This window comes from Pteropus medius, unplaced genomic scaffold (assembly GCF_902729225.1).
Source record: "Pteropus medius unplaced genomic scaffold, Ma_sr-lr_union100, whole genome shotgun sequence".
NCBI classification, from domain to species: domain Eukaryota; kingdom Metazoa; phylum Chordata; class Mammalia; order Chiroptera; family Pteropodidae; genus Pteropus; species Pteropus medius.
This window is the reverse complement of record NW_024355205.1, coordinates 21,975,663-21,994,528: the sequence shown is the minus strand read 5'-3', so window position 1 is coordinate 21,994,528 and position 18,866 is coordinate 21,975,663. Positions and strand designations below refer to the sequence as shown.

The following is an 18,866-nucleotide window of genomic DNA, read 5'->3' as shown; positions in this document are numbered from 1 at the left end:
AGTAACAGAAAAGTTTGAAATATTGGGAGACTTACCAAAAAATGCGACACAGAGACACAAAGTGAGTAAATGCTGTTGGAAAAATGATACTGGTAGACTTGATCAGCGTAGGGTTGCCACACACCAATTTGTGAAACATACAGTATCTGTGAAGATATTGTAAATATCAGTAAAGTGAAGTGCAATAAAATGAGGGAGACCGTAGCAAAACAAAAGTCTCTCTCTCACTTTTTCTCTCTCCTCTCTTTCTTTGCCTCTCTGTCTTCTCGCCCTCTTTCATCTATCACTTCATGACTCATATGTCTTTTCTATCACGTATTCTCTAGTATTGTTTTGTTAGTCTTCAATAGGTGGCAGTAGTAGGAAGGGAAAATACATAAAATAATCATTAACTTCATGTAGCATTACACACATCTCTAGTCGCCAAACACTTTTCACATGAATAACATCTATATCTTAATCATCTTGGTATCCTATACTCCTAGCCCAGTATTTACCCTTAGTTGATAATTGTTAATATGTGTAGTATTAATTTAAATTTCAACAATTTTCCTACTTTTAAAATGCAATTTTAGGAATAGGAAACAATTATTGCTAACTACAGGGTAAAGATGACACCAAACTTGAGTTTTATTTCTTACAATAAAAGAAGCTACTGTAATTGAATCATGTAAATTGTATGTTAATTTTATGGACATGTATTTCACTGTTTGTAACTATTCCCAACTTCCCCTCTAACGGAAATTGCCAAGATTATAACATCCTATTCAAGGTCCAGAATTCCATACTTACCACCTCTGGAAGTTTTACTGAGAATTATGGAGGGAGCTAATAAGTAAAGTCTAAAGAAACAATTAAAATAAAGCACATTTCCAGTGAATAAATATGGATAGCGAAGCTGACCCTAATAACCCAGTCCCTGGTGGTTTTCCGACTCCAGTGATCATCCAAGTTTATGATAACAATGGCTTTTTACTTTACATACAAACAGAGGGCTTATGGAGCTGGTTGAGGCATAACCAAGAGCAGCAGGCTATAGGTATCTCTCCCTGTGCCAGGAGATCAAGCTGGTAGTCCACAGTTTATGTTACTGGTATAGTCATGAAAGTTTTTGCTGGTAATCAGTTGGGACCTAGATACCTAAAGACCCGTTTTGCTGATGATTTAGAAAAATTGTAAGAAAAAAGTGAGAATTTTCAATTTCACTGTATAATTTGCAATAGGAATCAAACCAATTTAGTTCTTTTATTGTTTAACTATAAGTAGATAAGAAAATATAATTTTAATTAAACCATATTATACATATAAAAATTTTAAACATGGCCTGACACACGATAAGCAAACTCTAAATGTTAGTAGCTATTGTTGCTGCTGCTATTAATGGCAATGTCATTACTATAGCAGCAAACATTTCCTGGTGTAGCTAGAACTGAGACTGCTGAAAACTTGGTCCAGACAGCATTCTCATATGTTGCTTAACTGCAGCACCACTTATGCTTCTGTTTACAAATACAAGGAGCCTAGATATTGAAATATATATATATATATATTCGGAGGAATCAAATAAATTAGAAATTTTTGATACTTTCTGTTCGTCTCCTCAAAAATATATCTTATCTTCATTCTGTCTTGATCTTATGTGACCCTAGAAACATTCCTGCTGGTGTGATTATGACCCCAAAAAAGCATGTGACAAAATATGGAAGAGAGAAATTAAAACCCAAAAATATTGCTAGACCAAGAAGAAACATGAAAGAGTATAAGCACATGAATTTTCTCAGTGACTGAAATAGAAGTACAAAGTAAGTAAAATTTTAGGTAAAGTTGAATTTAACAGACTAGCTTGTCCTTAAAAGACATGCTTTGTTTAAGTCAATGATACAGGCAATTGACTAAAATACCTCTTATTTGTTGATTTCAGTGACATAAATATGGACAACTATCTGGCAGCCACTAAAATGAGACGCATTTACTATTAGAAACTCACTGGTGGGGATGATTCAAAAAGAAGAACAAACCTTGAATACTCGTCTTTCCTCAAATATTGTACAAACATTGACACCTGAGAATTATCCTGACTACTGGGACTATCATGCCTTTCATATTTGCCTAAATTGTAACCCATGACACATTATTTTAATATTATAGCTAGCAGTGAGATCATGGCAGTAAATTAAGTTTAATAATGTTCATTTTCTTTATCAGAAATAAAGTGTGTGTGTGTTCGGGGGTATTATACACATCTCACAAACCTATTCTTAAGATTTAAAAAGAGCATTATTGAAATAGTGAGGGGCATGAATGAAGGGAGTTTACCAAATATTCTTTGTAGCTAGAGCATGTTTATTTTTACATACAGTCAAAGCTCATGTAGCCAAAAAGAAGTAATTTTACCATTTCTACTCTTAAATATCACAGCTTCAAACATTAAGTTAGCAATGTTTCTCTTTGATTAATTCATTTATGTGCCAAAAAATGTGTTTGACAATGGGGATGCAAACATGAGTGAAAACAGAGGAATCTTTGCTCTCAGAAAGTTTATAGATGCTGACCAAGAATTAAGCCGATAGATAGATAGATAGATAGATAGATAGATAGATAGATAGATAGATAGATAGATAGATAGATAGATAGTAGTTAACTTTGTGAAAGGAATGGGAAAATTTCTTCTATTCAGAAAAAAACATTTGAAAAATGCTTTAATGGGAGAAAGAATAAACCATTCAAGGACATGATGATGATGATGATGATGATGATGATGATGGAGGAGGAAGGGGGGGAGGAGGAGGAGGAGGAAGAGGAGGAGGAGGAGGATAGGAAGAAGATGCAGGATCAGAAGTACCAGCAACGAGTGTGGCTGGAGCAGAGAGCATGGAATTATGTCAGTTTATAAGATAAAGACTTAGTGGATGGCAGATGCCAGAACCTGTACAGGTTTGCATTTATCAGTAATATTTCCTGTTTTTATCTTAAAAGCAATGAGGCAAAAACTAGCAAATACAGATTAATAGACATCAGAACAATTTTTCATGAGGACAAGGAAGATGTATTAGTTTCCATGGGCTGCTGTAACAAAGTACCAAAAACTGGGTGTCTTAGAACAACAATAATTTATTGTCTCATAGTCTTGAACCCAGAAGTCTGAAATCAAAGTGTTGGTAGGATCATGCTCCCTCTGGAAGGACTACAGAAGAATTTGTTCCAGACCTTTCCTCTAGCTTCTGGTAGTTCTTTGCCTTGTGACAGCATAACCCCAGTATTCACATGGATTTCTCTGTGTGTGTGTATCTGTGTTCTAAGACACCAGTCATTGGATTAGGCCTCACCCTAACAGCCTCATTTTAACTAATTTCCTTTGCAATGATCTTATTTGCAAATAAGGTTACATTTTAAGATACTAGGAATTAGTAAAACAGCATATGAATTTAGGACGGGACACAACCCATAGAAGAAGGCATATGTTAATGGTGCAAAGTTGATCATTATTATCAAACAAAAAATACTTCTTGTTAATGCATATATATATTTGCTATTTACTTTTAAACATCTTACATTTACAGTTTATAGTTCATAATATTTGAGGTCTTCTAATACATTTAAATTCCTTTATTTTACAGACTAACAGTATGGATATACTCTATAAAATATATGGAATTAATGCTAATGTTAGGTAGCTAGTCAGATGTGAGTGTCAGGGGAAACAAAGGAATAGGGGTCCAGCCGAGAGACCACCCCAAAACACCCTATTAGAGAATACCTACTGCATCCCCAGAGACAAAGGACAGGAGGGTTATAGCCTTAGCTGGCCTAACCTGGCCTGAGACACCTGTGCAGAAGGTCATTATAATACCGTTTATGTCTAGAAGTTCGTGAATCTAATTATAACAGACTGTATTTTAGGTACACACATGTGCACTAGGCAAAGTTATATAGCAGCCAGGTGTCAATCAAAATGACCTCACTTGCCAATCACCTAAAAATGCCTTTGGAACCACCCATCACGGCTCAAATATAAGGCAACACAATCCCACTTCAGGTCCTTCTTTTTTGCCCTCTTGTTGTGGTTGTTATTACAGCACTCTCTTGCAGCTCCCATTGCTGGGACCTTGGAGCATATTTGTCTTTTCCCCTGTACCTCATTGGGGCACATTGTCTTTCTAAAATATACTTTTAATAAAACTATTAAATCTCAATGACCTGTGATTATTTACTGCCACCATTTGAGGAAGAACTGAGAGAAAATGATAACTACACATCTGCATTGTTGTTATCCCTCTCCTACCCACCGCTACTCTTGGGGAGACACCGAGCTCCCATCTGCCCCAACAGTGACACCAGGGTAACCATCTATTTTTTTTTCACAAATTATTATAATTTTCACAAATTATTTAATAGATATACTAGGATCATATTGCCTCTTAATGTTTTCTGTATAAAAGCTAAAAATAAACATACAGCTTAAGATGACCCTAAGGCTCACATGTATTCCCTTTATCTTTCACAAGAAACTAATACTGCAGAAGTTCAAAAAGTTTAAAATTTGAGGAAAAAAGTACCAAGTATAGATGACTCCTTTATATATACATATATACACATAAAACACACACACACACACATACACACACACAGTATACCAACATTATAAGAGCTGAAATGTAGCCTGAATCTTTAGATTAAAAATGGTCAAGTGGTTAGGATAGTTTTTAAAAAGAAAGAAATTGGGGGTTTTCTTACACAATGATTTTAATTCTAAAATACCAAGGATGAAATAATAATAAAGATAAATATTGAAAAATTAGCTAGGTATCTTCTAAGGTTCCTCTGGAATTTCATATCGGAAAATTTTGAAGCCTTATATGATATGTACATATTATTTTATAGGAAATATAAATAACGAAGTCTTTCTGGCAACAGAACTTTGCCAGCAGTGTTAACACTATGTAAATATAAATATGTCCTTATGACCTTTCAGAGGTGCCAACTGGAATGTTGAGTAAGCAAAGCGTTTTTTACATTTTGAAGATAGATGTTATGTGCCAGTAAAAGTCATGTTACTACACAGATTATATTCTTCAGCTTGTCATCCTTTCAGCATATGTCAGTTAAAATGTGTGAGTGGCAAAGAAACGAAGGAAGCTGAAGAAAAAAAAAATGAATGACAAAAAGATCTTTTCATTCTTTAATATGGGGAGTAATTTGAATAGCCCTAAGCTTAAATTTATGTTTACTATTTGAAAGCAGTCTGTAACCATTGCACTGATTGAAAATAAAAGTTCAGACCCGTATTTGGGAAAATCATTTTGAAAGTGTCAAAGGTTACATTGCTGTAATAAAACAGAAATTGTAATGGAAGTTGTACAACCAAATTAGTAGATTATTAAAAATGGAATTTTGCACTCTGTAAATATGCATTTCTTTCTTATGGATGACAGTACATTATATCCAAGACTAACTAACTTATTCCAGAAAGATAAAAATTCCTGGCACTGTGCTTTATAAAGGAAAACATTGGTCTATCACTTTTTCATATATCACTCTAAAAGTGCAATGAGTTTAAATATAACAATGAGCTTAAAGATATATGAGATGTAACATATTGTGTATTTAATTCATTTGAAGCTTTCATTTACATAATGTGGGGCTGATTTTACATTCATTCTTGTCAAGGTATGATGTTGATTATAAGTGATGATATTTTTTTAAAATAACTAAATATATTTCCAAAAATATATTAAAAATCAATCACTGAACGAGAACAGAAAGTGAAATAAATTAAAATGTCTTCAAATTAATTCTTCCTGGTCTCAAGGTGAATTTTTTTTTTGAAAGAAAAATGCTCAAATTTTTTTCTGAGTTTATTATAAATTAGAATTTCTGAATTCGGTCTAATTATAGTCATCGTTTTTCCGTGGCAAACAAGAGGGAAAGTAACTTTTTCTTTTTAAATGAGAACATTGTCATAGGATGAAGAAGATTAGAAGAAAGAAGATAGAAATATTAAAAAGTTCAAGATTTAACTAATTTTATTCATTCTGAAATGTTCCCGTATATAATAAAATAAAGCATAAAAATTAATTTAACTAGATGTCACAATGGTTCAACCAAATGGATCGAAAGATAAAAAATACATATAAAGATATATTTAATGATAAAAAAATTAAAAATAAGTATACTATGAGAACAAAGTAATGGAAACCTAATTTGTTATTTAGGCTGGATGGTACTAGGTATAACTGCTCTAATTTATTACACACAAACTGTCAATGACTGCAGAAAAAAATCTATGCATGTCTAGTATATAAAAGTTATATAAATAGTTGCTAAAATGGACTTTTCTTTTAGAAAGACATGTCTTTTCACTAACCTATAAAAGTTTTGTTTTTATTGCTTAGATTGATGTTGTTTTTTACTATTCAGCTATGTAAATACGTTACATAAAATATGTCACCATACATTATCAAAGACTTGAGTACAGTTTCTTAGATTAGGTTTCCAGGCAAATGAATTCTCTTTATCCCTAGCCATCATATTATAAAAATAATTAGGGATAACTAATGAGTATTAAGCTCAGATCAGTTGACTAGCAATAATACCAATGTTTAGAACTAATGTTTATTGAAAAAACATTAACTTATCTTTACAAAAAGCCTCTAAAGTACAAGATGTATTTTGTTATTGATAAACAAAATATTGAGTAGAATATTAATAAATTAAGCTTGAACTCCACAACTATACACATAGACCAGAAGTTTGGAATATAATAAAATATATATGTATATATACAGCCCACATGAAATTAACATTATTTATCTGCCACACTGGAATCTGAGACTGACTATTCAACCATCATGTAATAAGATAATGTGAATACCCAACTTTCCCAATGACCCTACTGAAATAACAATGCCAGTAACTAAAGTAAAATGACATAACAGTAAAGCAAATATAAAGGTTGGAGAGAGAATGCTGTAACACTGAATAAATAACTATATTCATGAATATGAAGTATTGATAAATATTGTTTAAATGTAAGCAGAACAGAGGCAGTTTTAGCTTAGGTATGTAACCCTAAAAGAGACTGTGAGGTCACTCTTCCAGTTGAAATACCAGAGGGATTCTCACAGGAATTTGGCAAATGGAATGATGTGCAGGATTTATATGTAAAGACATAATAACGAGTGAGAAATTTAACTTCAGGGGAATTTAAAAGATATAGGGCAAATCTCTAAAGAAATTTTGAAAGCTTCAGGGGAAAGCAAAGGTTTTATAGTATCTGTAGGTCTTCCAGGGTAAAGATTTATTTATGAAATACTGTGTAGGGGAGGTGTCACTAGTTTTCTAGTGAGCACTCTTATAATGTAACTGTTCAGTTAACATGCAGCTTTATCTGAATAAATGTCTTTTTTTTTTTTAAGATGTCCCTAAGGAAACAGACTTATATAGACTAATGCAAAAGAGAAACACATTGCTAACTTAAAACAAACAATCCAATACTCCATTCTAAACTATGAATTAGCCTAGAACACAACTTTCAGTATAAAAAAAGATGGATAGACAAATAAACAGCCAGACAAACAACAAATTAAAAAAATTGGTTATAGCTATGGAAAAAATATAATTTAAGTTATAGATTAAAATATATGAAAAAAGCTTCCTTAGGGAGAAAGAGTTTAGATATGGGGTAGACTATACTCCTTAGAAATACAGACATATAAGGGAGGTGCAGGGGGAAAGAATGTTATGAAAAAAACAATCAGACAAATGTAAAGTTAATGGAAATGAAATTCATGACTGGCATGATTCAAAAAATGGACAGAAAACCGTATTCAAGGAAATTCTTCTAAAATTAGAAGCAAAAATAAGGAAAATATGTGAGAAATGATAAGAGATGAAGATCACTTTGAAAGATACTGTACCTAAAATTAAGAATCTTAGAAGATGGAAGAACAGAGAACATCAACCATATAATAAAATACAATTTCCAAACACATTTGAAGAATAACTTTCTTTCTGTGAAAAAGGCTCCACTAAGTACTATGTCAAATAATCATACCCATGCCAATCACACACTCATAGAGTCTCATGTCTGTGAGGATAAAGAGAACCCATAAATACATATCAGGTTGGTAAATAAGTCTTGTATCTCAAGTCCAGATGCCAGAAAAGAATAGAACAACTCTGCAAACTTGGAGAGGAAAATTGACTGCATTTAGATTTAAATCTATAAATTTTAAATAAAGTTATCAAAAGAAATGATATGATAACCAGGAAATAGTGGCTCCCATGTGAGAAACAGTGGAGGGTGTGATTCCAGAGCAATAGTTTCAGTGCAGCTCTGGAGAATAAATGGGTCAAATTAGAGGTGGAAGACAAAGGGCACTAGGAGAGATGTCTACAGGGAGCAAATCTGGATCCTGCTAAACATATGCTATGTTACCAATCTGATAAGCTTGGAAATGAGGCAAACCCACTTATTTTTGTAAACAAGCAAAATAAAGTTAATTTGGAAATATCATCCTATACGCCTAGACCTAGACACCAAGACCAACAGACAGTCACTTACATACACAAATGGCGTAGAAGAAAATGTTAATCCATATTCAGAGCAAACAAAAATGTGCCAGGGTTTTCAGTAAGTAAAGAGAATGAAAAAGAAGAAGGACAAAGACCAAGATAACCTTTACGTTGTGAACATTCTCTCAGACTCCCAGGATTCATGCTATTCTATCAATAATGAAGAAAATAGATTTAGTCAATAACGTGATCCCACAGTAGAGAATATTTACATAATATATACAGGAAAGCATTGGCTTCAGATTTACACCAAATTTAGAGACAAAGCACTACAACCTTTTGTAAATACAGAATCATAATTAACAGACTTAATAATTGTAAAGCTGAATATAAACTAATGAAATAAAATTATAAATTTAAGAATAATGGTAAAAAATAGATAAAAACTAAGAAAGATATTTTACCTCTGCACCATATGAATTTAAATTCTATAGACTTTTTAGTACATTTTATGTTTAGTCATGCTTGACCTCTCTCAATGTTTATAATATTGAAAACTGTATTTGGCTATTGTTACTATCTCAGATGATTATTATGACAATTTTGTTAAGTTACTACAAATAAAAAATCACATTGGTATTTCGATTGAAATTGTCTGGATTACATAGTTTGGGAGTAGCATATGTTTTGTAGTATTATATCTTCTTACCTAAGTCTTTTTTTTTTCCCCTATCAGTGAATTTTTATAATATTCTTTAAATGACTTTTGCACATTTACTTAAATACTCATAGGATATGTTTTCCTGCAAAAAATGGGAAAAAAATGATTACATTACTAAACATAATTCTAAAACTTATTGCTTAAGTTGCATTCCTTGTATTTTGTAAATGTTTAATTATAGGATTTATACGAACAGATTCCAGAAACTTCCTTTCAGTTATGTGTATTTGTGTTGTCTTTTTCCACTCAAATTTCAAGAATATTATTCATCAATAATATATACACCTTGAATTTACTTTTATCCTAAAATTTCATTGTTAGTTACCTTGCTATATATAGAAAATATTTTGTAGATTATATTGCTATGATTTTATAAAAACATCATAAATATTTAGCTGAATTATATAAATTTTAGATTCTTTCAATATGATTTTATTTGGCTTATTTTGATTACATACATTAAAAAGTTTTATTTTCCTTGTATTCCTATCATAATTATATGACAGAAAACAGTCTAGTACTCCACTGGTTTTAGTTTTCTAACATTTTATTTGAAGTTTTTGTCTTAGTATTTATTAATGTGATAGGTTTACAGAATTTTTTTCTTTTAAATAATCTGGGATACAAGTCATACATGGTTTATAACACAGCCTGTTAAATATTCATTCTTCGGTTTGCTCTGGAATATTTTCATCTGCATTGGATTTTCTGCATCTTATAAAGTTGCAGACTTAGAATCAAATATATAGTTTATATAGAAAGGCTTGTTTTTGATATATACAGGTTATTAGAAGATAGTAGGTACCGGAGAAAAGAAAAAATTCTTGACAGACAAGACCGCAAAATGGAACCATGGAGAAATTAAAGTGATAGTGGATCATAAGTCTGCATCATCCCAAGAGTTTTTTTTAAGCCATTTGAAAGGAAGGCAAGATCTAAACTAAGCAATAATTCATGAAGAAGTGAAAGCAGATGGTATCATGGGTGGAATATAAATATTATAAAATAGAAAGCCTCTATTAGTATAGTGATCAAAGCTTCCCAGCAAACAACTAATGATGTAAAGACACCTCAGTTAGCAAGCTTCCTACTGAAAATGTAATAGAGGAGAAGGCTGTATGTGGTCTAGTAATTCCTGCCAATGATTTAGGCTGCTTGTGGCTGAGAATGTGGGGAAACACAACCATAAAACAACTTTCTTTAACTTCTCAAGAGTTAAAAGTCTCCATACAATAAATAAGACCTTTTAAAAATAGTGGGGTCTCCTTATGAACATATTCTTTGACAAGTTTTAAAACGTAATAAATTATAAATGGCATTCCTATGTAAATAGAAAGATGAATTCTGTGGTTTCTTATTCTGTGTCTGTTCTTTTTTTTATTATAAAAGCCTGTATAAGAGACTAATATGTACTAGGCTTGGCTGAATAATTTTTTAAATAAAATTTAAAAATAAAAAATAAATAGAGATCTAAAACAAATGGAAACTACTAAAAGATCTTAGGACTTTTAAAAATCAGACAATTTTCATCTTTCACCCACTTTCAATTGCACATAGAAACAGGATAGCAATAATATTACTTTATGATTATAGTACTGGAATTGAATATTAAGCAGAAATATAAAATCAAGAGCAGGTCTATATTCATTTTATTTTGCCAAGTTCTTACGAGACCAATGTCTTTAAGTTATAACATGTTACTACTTTTCTAGTTTCATCTTATTTTAAAGTAGAATTAGGATCTCATTTTATCCTCTCTCACCAAAGTACCTTTCTTTGTTTTAGCCAATATTGAAAATTTCTTTATGATAAATTTAATGGAAATCAAAATGCTTGATTTGTTAAAACTGCAGCTTTTACTTAGGCATATTTCTTAGAATATTTTTATTTCATTGGTTTTTTTTATATTTCTTCTTAAATGAACTATGGCAGTTTTAATATATATACCAAATATAATTTCAAAGATGCAGTAAATTCTTTAGCACTTCATATTCCGTGAATTACCTTCAGATTCAATGTCATCCATCACACAAGACTGCCATCTGGATCCATATTGGGAGTATGGGATATTTACAGAATAGCCAATGCTCTCTTTCCCCCATATGAGAGCACACACCCACCTTCTCTTTTCTTAAACATGTTAAGGATAAGTCTGATATGAGTTTACTGAGTCCTCCAAAACAGAAAGAAAGTATACCAAGTGTTCCCGTGTGGTCCTGGTGAAGCTCCATGTCCTAGCCTTGAGGTGAGGCTCAAGAACTTCCAAACCTTTATTGTTGGAGCTGAGAGGAAATGAGAGTGGGTTGCAAACACAATAAATGATTGTATTTTATTACTACAAACTTTTAAGAAAATTAAAGGCAATTATCAGTAGAATCAATGCCATTTTAAATAACCCCATGATGACTAATACTTCAATTGATTTTGAGAGTGAGCCATTTTTTGTAACTTTTTTTTTCAATTAATACCTTTTCATCATACTAAGTCGTACAAAATTTATGAGATCAGATACTTTGACCTTTTTTCTTTGTGGTCTGACACAACTATAGTTTAATCTCTATTTTTAATAGCCCATAAATTTAATTATGAAATGGAAAAACTATATACTGTTGGAGATAATCTAGATGCTTATATCCTGTTTTGTGACTTGATGGAGCCTAAAAAATTAGATCAGGTAAAGAAAGGAAAAATTCTATTTCAAGTACATATTTTGTCGACATTAATAAAAAGGGTAGTGACCAAAAACAATGATTAGGTATGTATAATTGTCAATTATTCAAGAAGTATTTATGTAATGGTAACAAAGCAGGTTATCTTCTTGATGAGAGATGAGACAGATTTTTTATTTTTTTGTTTTTTATAGCAAATTAATATGTGACTTTGACAGGACACTTACCCTCTGTCATTCAGATAACATCTGTGTAAAATGCCTAATGATTGGTACTAGTTGCCACTGCATCATCCAGTGGCTTTTGATGACTAATTAGCCACATGTGTACATAGCTGCACTTATTAAGATAATGGGTAATAATAGAGGTTTTCATGTCCTGTTTTTTTTTTATAGTAAACTATTCACTTCTGATAGCATTAACATTGGGTAATTTATAAAGTTTTTATTCCATAAAAGGAATAGGAATATTCTGGTGAATGAGAACATTTATTTCCTAACTATTTCTTTCCATTTCCTTCCCCAACTATTTAAGACAAACGAGCTTAAATGACAAAGGAGTAGAAATGCAATTGATTTTATTGTATTAAAATTTTGGCTGAGTGAATTTGATAATTCAATCATGTCCTTCTGCCAGTACCAATTTGTTATAGCATTTGATATCCGAGTAACAATTAGAATATTGCCATAATAGTCTGACCTTCCACAAGCTGGGACTAAACCAGTGAATCAGTTCTGAGATTGATTAGTATTTTTCCATTTCAATTCTGCAATTTCATAAGAAAACAATCACATTTTAAGTTTAATTAGATATGTTAGCAAAAAGTAGTACTATTTCTTTCTTTTTTTTATCTGCATGTTTTGTGTCAAGATTTTATATGTATATATATATATGTACAAAAAGTAGTACTATTTCTTTTTTTTTTATCTGCATCTGTTTTGTGTCAAGATTTTATATGTACATAGATAGAATACTGGACTCTATGTTCTCTTTTAACATTTACATATCTCCATTACAATATATCATTTTCTTATTCTCGTTATTGTTAGTTATCTATTGCTGCATTACAAATTAAATCCAAACTTAGAATCTAATAACAACAAACATTTATTATCTCACACTTTCTTTGGGTTAGCAGTCCACGCATGACTTCATTGTGTGGTTCAGAGTCAAGTTCTCTCATGACATTGTTGTATTGATTGGCTACAGTTTCAACTCAAGGGAGGCTCTATGTCCCAAATTGGTTGACCTTGGCCCCTTATCACCTGGAGTTCCCCACTTCATAACATAGCAGCTGGATTATCATCCCACAGAAAGAGAAATATGAAGAAGAGTGAGAGTACACCCAAGACAAAAGCCACAGCCTTTTAATGACCTAATATCTCAATTGGCATCACATTATATATATGCTATTTATTGTAAACAAGTCATTAAATCCGGGAATCACTTACAAGAGAGGATTACATAGTGCGCAAAGGCCAGGAAGAAGAAATCATCGAACTCCATTTTAGGGGCTGCCACAAGGTATATTTATAATTAAAATTTTTATCCGATAGGGAAAAATCACCAATATATTCTTCTTTGGGAGTATCTTGATTATCCTTGGGCTTTTATTATTTTATATAATGTTAATAAGCTTACCAAATTTCCAAAAGGAGAAAATTTCTTTTGCCATTTTTATTTAAGTTGCATTGAATCTATAAGCCTAATTTGAAGGGATTGATAAATTTGTAGTGTTGATAATCCATATTTGTGAAAATGAATTAATTTTTTTATTTATATATCTTTTAAGGTCTTTTTATAAATTTTATTTTTTTCTCAGCTTTCATATTGTGTGTTAGATTGATTGTGAATTGTTTATGTATTTATGTAGTGATTTATTTAACATATAGTATTTCCATCATATCTACTAAGCATATAGATAAGAAATTGAACACAATAGACCAAAATTTCTACTCTTATAATTTATAGTTATTTGGGAGAGATAAAACAAGAGTAAATGAGTTGAGTAAAACTTTATAATAGGTTACATGGCGAAAAATGCTATAAATATAAAGCAGAGAAAGAAGACAATGACGAACGAGAGAGACTAATTTTAAACATAGTAGTTAAATATCTCCCACTGAAAAGTTAACATCTGAGAAAAGACTTGATGAGTAAGCAAGCCAGGTAAGTACCAGGAGAGAGAGCATTTCAGGCAGAGAACCTAGGAAGTAACAAATTCAGAAGACCTGTGCAGGCTTGATTTGATTTAAAAGATCAATGAGACCTTCGTAAGATAAGATCATAGAGAACAAGTAGAAGATGACACCAAATCTGAGTGGGAAGCTGGATCTTCTCATTGCCATTATCCATTTTAATAGCTACTCATTTTTCTCTGAGTGAGATAGGAAGTATGGATGGTTTTTGAGCAGAAGACAAATATAATATATTTGTTAGTATCCCTATGGAGGCTATTTGGCTGGTAGCTATATGGAATGGCAATTTAATCCAAGGCATAGTAATGGATGTGTTGACAAGTGATCAAATTCTTGATATATTAGAAAAGTTTCACCAAAAAATTCAGACAGGCTAAATATAGCTTATAAAAGAATTATATCTAAAATGATCCTTAGGAAATTTATGTGAGCAACTTGAAGGATATATTTTCCACCATGAAACATAATTGAAGTGGTAGATAAAAATCAGTAGTTAACTATAAAACATCCAAGTGGATTTACAGATAAATATATGTCTAATGTCTAGGTTTCTGTGTTAATATTTTGGATCTTCTATTTAGGGTAACTCCAGGATTCCCCCTTTTTCAGCTTTTATGATTTCATTTTTTTTTTTTTTGGTCAGAAGCTAGACATTAATTTGAAAATCAAAATAATCAAATATATATCATAAAGTGAATATTCTGCAGAGAAATAGAATGATGTGGTAATGTGACAGTAAGTTGTCAGTTAAGGAAAGGCCGTTCTTGATGGGGACATTAAGGCTGATATATAAAAAGATACCACGTCAGCTATATGAAATCCAACGGAAAGCCTATATCAAGAAAAGTAACCAAGTATTAAAAAGTCCTGTGGCAAGAACAATCTAGAGCATTTTACAAAGCCACTGTTAGTGAAAAATAATGAGAATGTGGGAGAACAGATAGTTAAGAGATATAGGTAAGGCCTATTATATAGGTTTTGTAATCCAATTTAAAGAGTTGGGTTTTATTCTTACTGCTTTTAAGAAAGCAAAGTAATTTAAACAGAATTATATAAATAATTTTGTTTGGAAAAGTTTATAATAACTGGCTATGTGGAAAATGGTTTGTAAAGGCCAGGATTAAAAGCAGAGAGGCCATTACATGTGCAGTCTAAGGGACAGATAATGGTGATATGAATAGTTGTAGCAGAGGTAGAATACACGGAGGAATTTGATAACATTTTAAAGATAAAAATTGAAGAACTCGATAATGGATGAGATAGGGGTTTGGGAAATAGAAGAATCAGGAATATACCATGAATTTTTATATTGGGTAAATGTGATATAATAAACAGAATCAGGAAAAACTGAGGAGGCACAGATAGCTTGGGGGGGGCAGGAATCAATTCTGTTTTATGTCCACGTTGACACTAAGATGGTTTAGATTTTCAAAAGGAAATGTCACAGGAATTTGTAAATGCATTGTTGAAGATCTTTGGAGACGATGGAGCTGAACAATCACAGAAGTTTGGAAGTTGACAGTATTTACAGACATGGAAAAATGTGATCGAAGGAAAAGTGAAATTAGAGAAGCTAAGACAGGTATGGGCCAAATTATTTTTAAAAAATCATATGAATTTATTGTGTTATTTTGAAGTGAAAATTCTTTAAAGTACTCTAGTAGTTCTATGAAAGATAGAACATTTTTACTCCTCTATGTATTTTAAGGCCTTTTGAGTACATTTACTTATATCTGCAATCATAATGCAGTTAATACTCAGTTCTTACCACAATCTCAATTTCTATTTCCTCAGTCTTTCAAGCTACACTTTCTTTTACAGGCTGTCTCTAATATTGAGTGACCTTTTTCTGTAACAAACTGGTCTGAAATACTAACATGGTATAATGTCAGAGATCTTACACCATCTGTCTTTGTACATACTTTGTATTAATCATTCACCTGAAAGCTTTTCATATATTTTTTAAAAGGCCATAGACCTTTAGATCTGTTATTATTGTTCCCAGTATCATTGCAATGCAATAAATCATCAGACTATTTGTATATTAAGAAAGCACCAAGAGATTTGACTTTGGGTAGTGAACACACAATGCAATATACAGATGATGTATTATCGAATTGCACAGTTGAAACCTATATAATTTTATTAACCAATGTCACCCCAATACATTTAAATAAAAAAAAAAAAACCTCAAATAAAACTAGTCTATACAATTGAATTAATGTTGAACATATTTAATTGAAAATGCATTTATCACTAAAGGAATAAGGTTAGAAATGTGAAGGAAATCAGTTTAGCATTTCAACTAATGTACAGTATATGGGGATAAATTATTTGGTTACCCACTTAAAAACAAAAGATTTTGATTATCAAGGACATCAGAAAGTTTCAGTTATGTCTCATTAAATCCTTTCAGAACAATCATGTTGAAAAGTAGAATTGGCTGTTTCACTTTCCTATAGAACCACAATTAATCTCCTTAATGTTAGTTAAACAGGTTAGAGCACTTCACCCTTCTCATTCTTTCCATTACTGAACATATTTGTTCTGTTTCAGACAATTATTCTACCTCTACTTCTTCTCTAAAAGGAGCTTTTCATATAAAAAGGCCCCACATTTATAATTATAGCCCTAGCAATGGAACATTTAACAACACTTCTAATAATTCATATACACAATAATCTAAAGCCAGAAAATGATCCTGCTTTTAAAATAAATTGTAAAATGCGCATGCTAGAATTTTAACAAGACTTTAGCAGAATGTCACATTTAAAAATTTTGTTTTCTAAAATTAAATTTAAGGAAGAAGGAAAATACCACTTTTTGTAAATATCTGTCACATCAATATATTGTGTTTAAAACATTCTAAATTATGAAATGAAGCTGAACAAATTTAGTGAATTCTTTAAAATTCCTGTATTTTCTTAACAGTAGGTACACAACAGAAAAGATATATCTGATTCTTTATTGCTCTGTTGCATGTCATAAGATCTTTTTAGAAATGTTTGATGCATTAGTAAAAGCATTAGTGTTAATTATACAAGTACATAAATTGGTCGATTATTACAGCTAGGTCAATGTAATGGCAACAACAAAAATATGTATTAGAATGTGGACCAGCTGTGAACAGCATTTAGGTGGCCATAATACTAATTCAACCAAATAGTTATAATGCAATCATATTTATAAAATAGGTAGAACAGATGTGCGTGTGCCTGCACACACTGGTGTGTGTGTATGTGTGTGTATGTGTTAATGTATGAATACGTTTTGTATGAGTGAATGTGTGTGTGTGTGTAAATGTTGAATGTGGTAGAGTAATATAAGGAATCTCATGGTTAACTTCAGAAGATCAATAATTAATGTTTAAAATTAATTTTAAAAAGGATAAAAGGAAAAAATAGTAGAAATGTGTTATTTAAAAATGTTTTTCTACATACCAATAAGAATGTTATTTAAAAATATTTTGTTAAAATATCAGAAAAGAAAAGCTAAAAAGAATTGAAAGTTTTGCCTTTGGGAGGTAAGAGTCGATGGGGCAAGAGAGCATGGTGAAGAGAACTGTCGTTTGGTTTTGGTTTTGATTTTGGTATAAGTTTGTCTAAGCCACTTCATTAACACTATTTCATAAACTTGTGATTTACATATGAATAAATCTCTTGACAACTTGTTTTGTCAAGAGACATCACTGCAGTAGTCAGTAATGTCTGTTTTAGCTCAACTAAGCTGCAGCCCAAGCATCAGGCACAACCCAATGTCACATTACCTTGTGTCCACACCAAATGTCCTTTACCTGCCCCTCAGCTTTTCCTTGTGTCTTCAAAAAGTGCAAATCCATGGGGCATCCATATAACCTTACCATGTCCCACACTGAAGAAAAATAAAGCAAAGTCTGACCAGTGAGAGATAAAAGCTAATAGAAAAATTCTTCTTCCACTCCAGGCTGGATTGTTTACAGGCTAAGTAACATATTGCTTCTCAGAAAAATGCTTTTACTTGATGCAAAGTTTGTGGTAACCACCCTGGTAGCACTTGGCTTTATTTCCTCTCTGACAACCCCTGCCTCATTCACACTTCCCCACCTCTAGTTTCTTTTGGACTGTACTTCCTAATAAAGTCATAGCCTATGAGTGTTTGCCTCAAAGTCTGCTTTCTGAAGAACCTACAATAAAACAGCTGATACCGGAAATGAACTGGTGATAAAATATGGCATGTATTCACATCACCAGTGTTAAGAATTTCACCTTTGATTAATAGAGATGAGGTGTAAGTGGATGGAGAGGTGTTGGCTATCTGGGGATAATGACACTTGAATGGTATGAGGGCAATTATAACGATAATGACTGAAGAGTGAGCTGGCTTCTGTTGATGACATTGGAAGACCTACAGAAAGAAAATTATAGGCTAAGGGCAGCCAACTGAAAATTGATGGTATGCTGTAAAACTAAAAGCAAAGAGCTCTGTGGCAGCTTTCGAGTATCATCTCATCTCTTAGAGGCTTGCTGCAGCTTATATTAAAAATTAAGCCACAGACCTAATTTTAAAGGTAGCGAAGATGACAATTAAAAATAATAGCCAGCCTTGACAATGTTTCTATATTCTGATAAGTCTCAGATAAATAAATATTGATCACATGTGTCCTGGCAAAGAGATTGAAGAAATTAAACCAGAAAATACTGAACCATTATATTTCCCTGAACCCTCCAGGCCAACATAAACAGCATCCCCTTTCTTGTATTACACATGAATGTCCTCATGCCTAAA

General features: G+C 31.9%; 1 protein-coding gene across 1 annotated transcript in view; it reads right to left on the bottom strand.

The window, feature by feature from the left end:
* LOC120598844 (uncharacterized) overlaps positions 1-18,176 on the bottom strand; it is a 199,679-nt gene extending 181,503 nt beyond the window's left edge. The window contains exons 1-2 of the mRNA XM_039857914.1: positions 17,869-18,176; positions 36-146 (exon numbers count right to left, since the gene is read on the bottom strand). Of these exons, the coding sequence (XP_039713848.1) occupies positions 36-146; positions 17,869-17,964 (207 nt within the window). The 5' untranslated portion in view covers positions 17,965-18,176. The remainder of the gene's footprint in view (positions 1-35; positions 147-17,868) is intronic.
* Between the last annotated feature and the right edge of the window lie 690 nt (positions 18,177-18,866).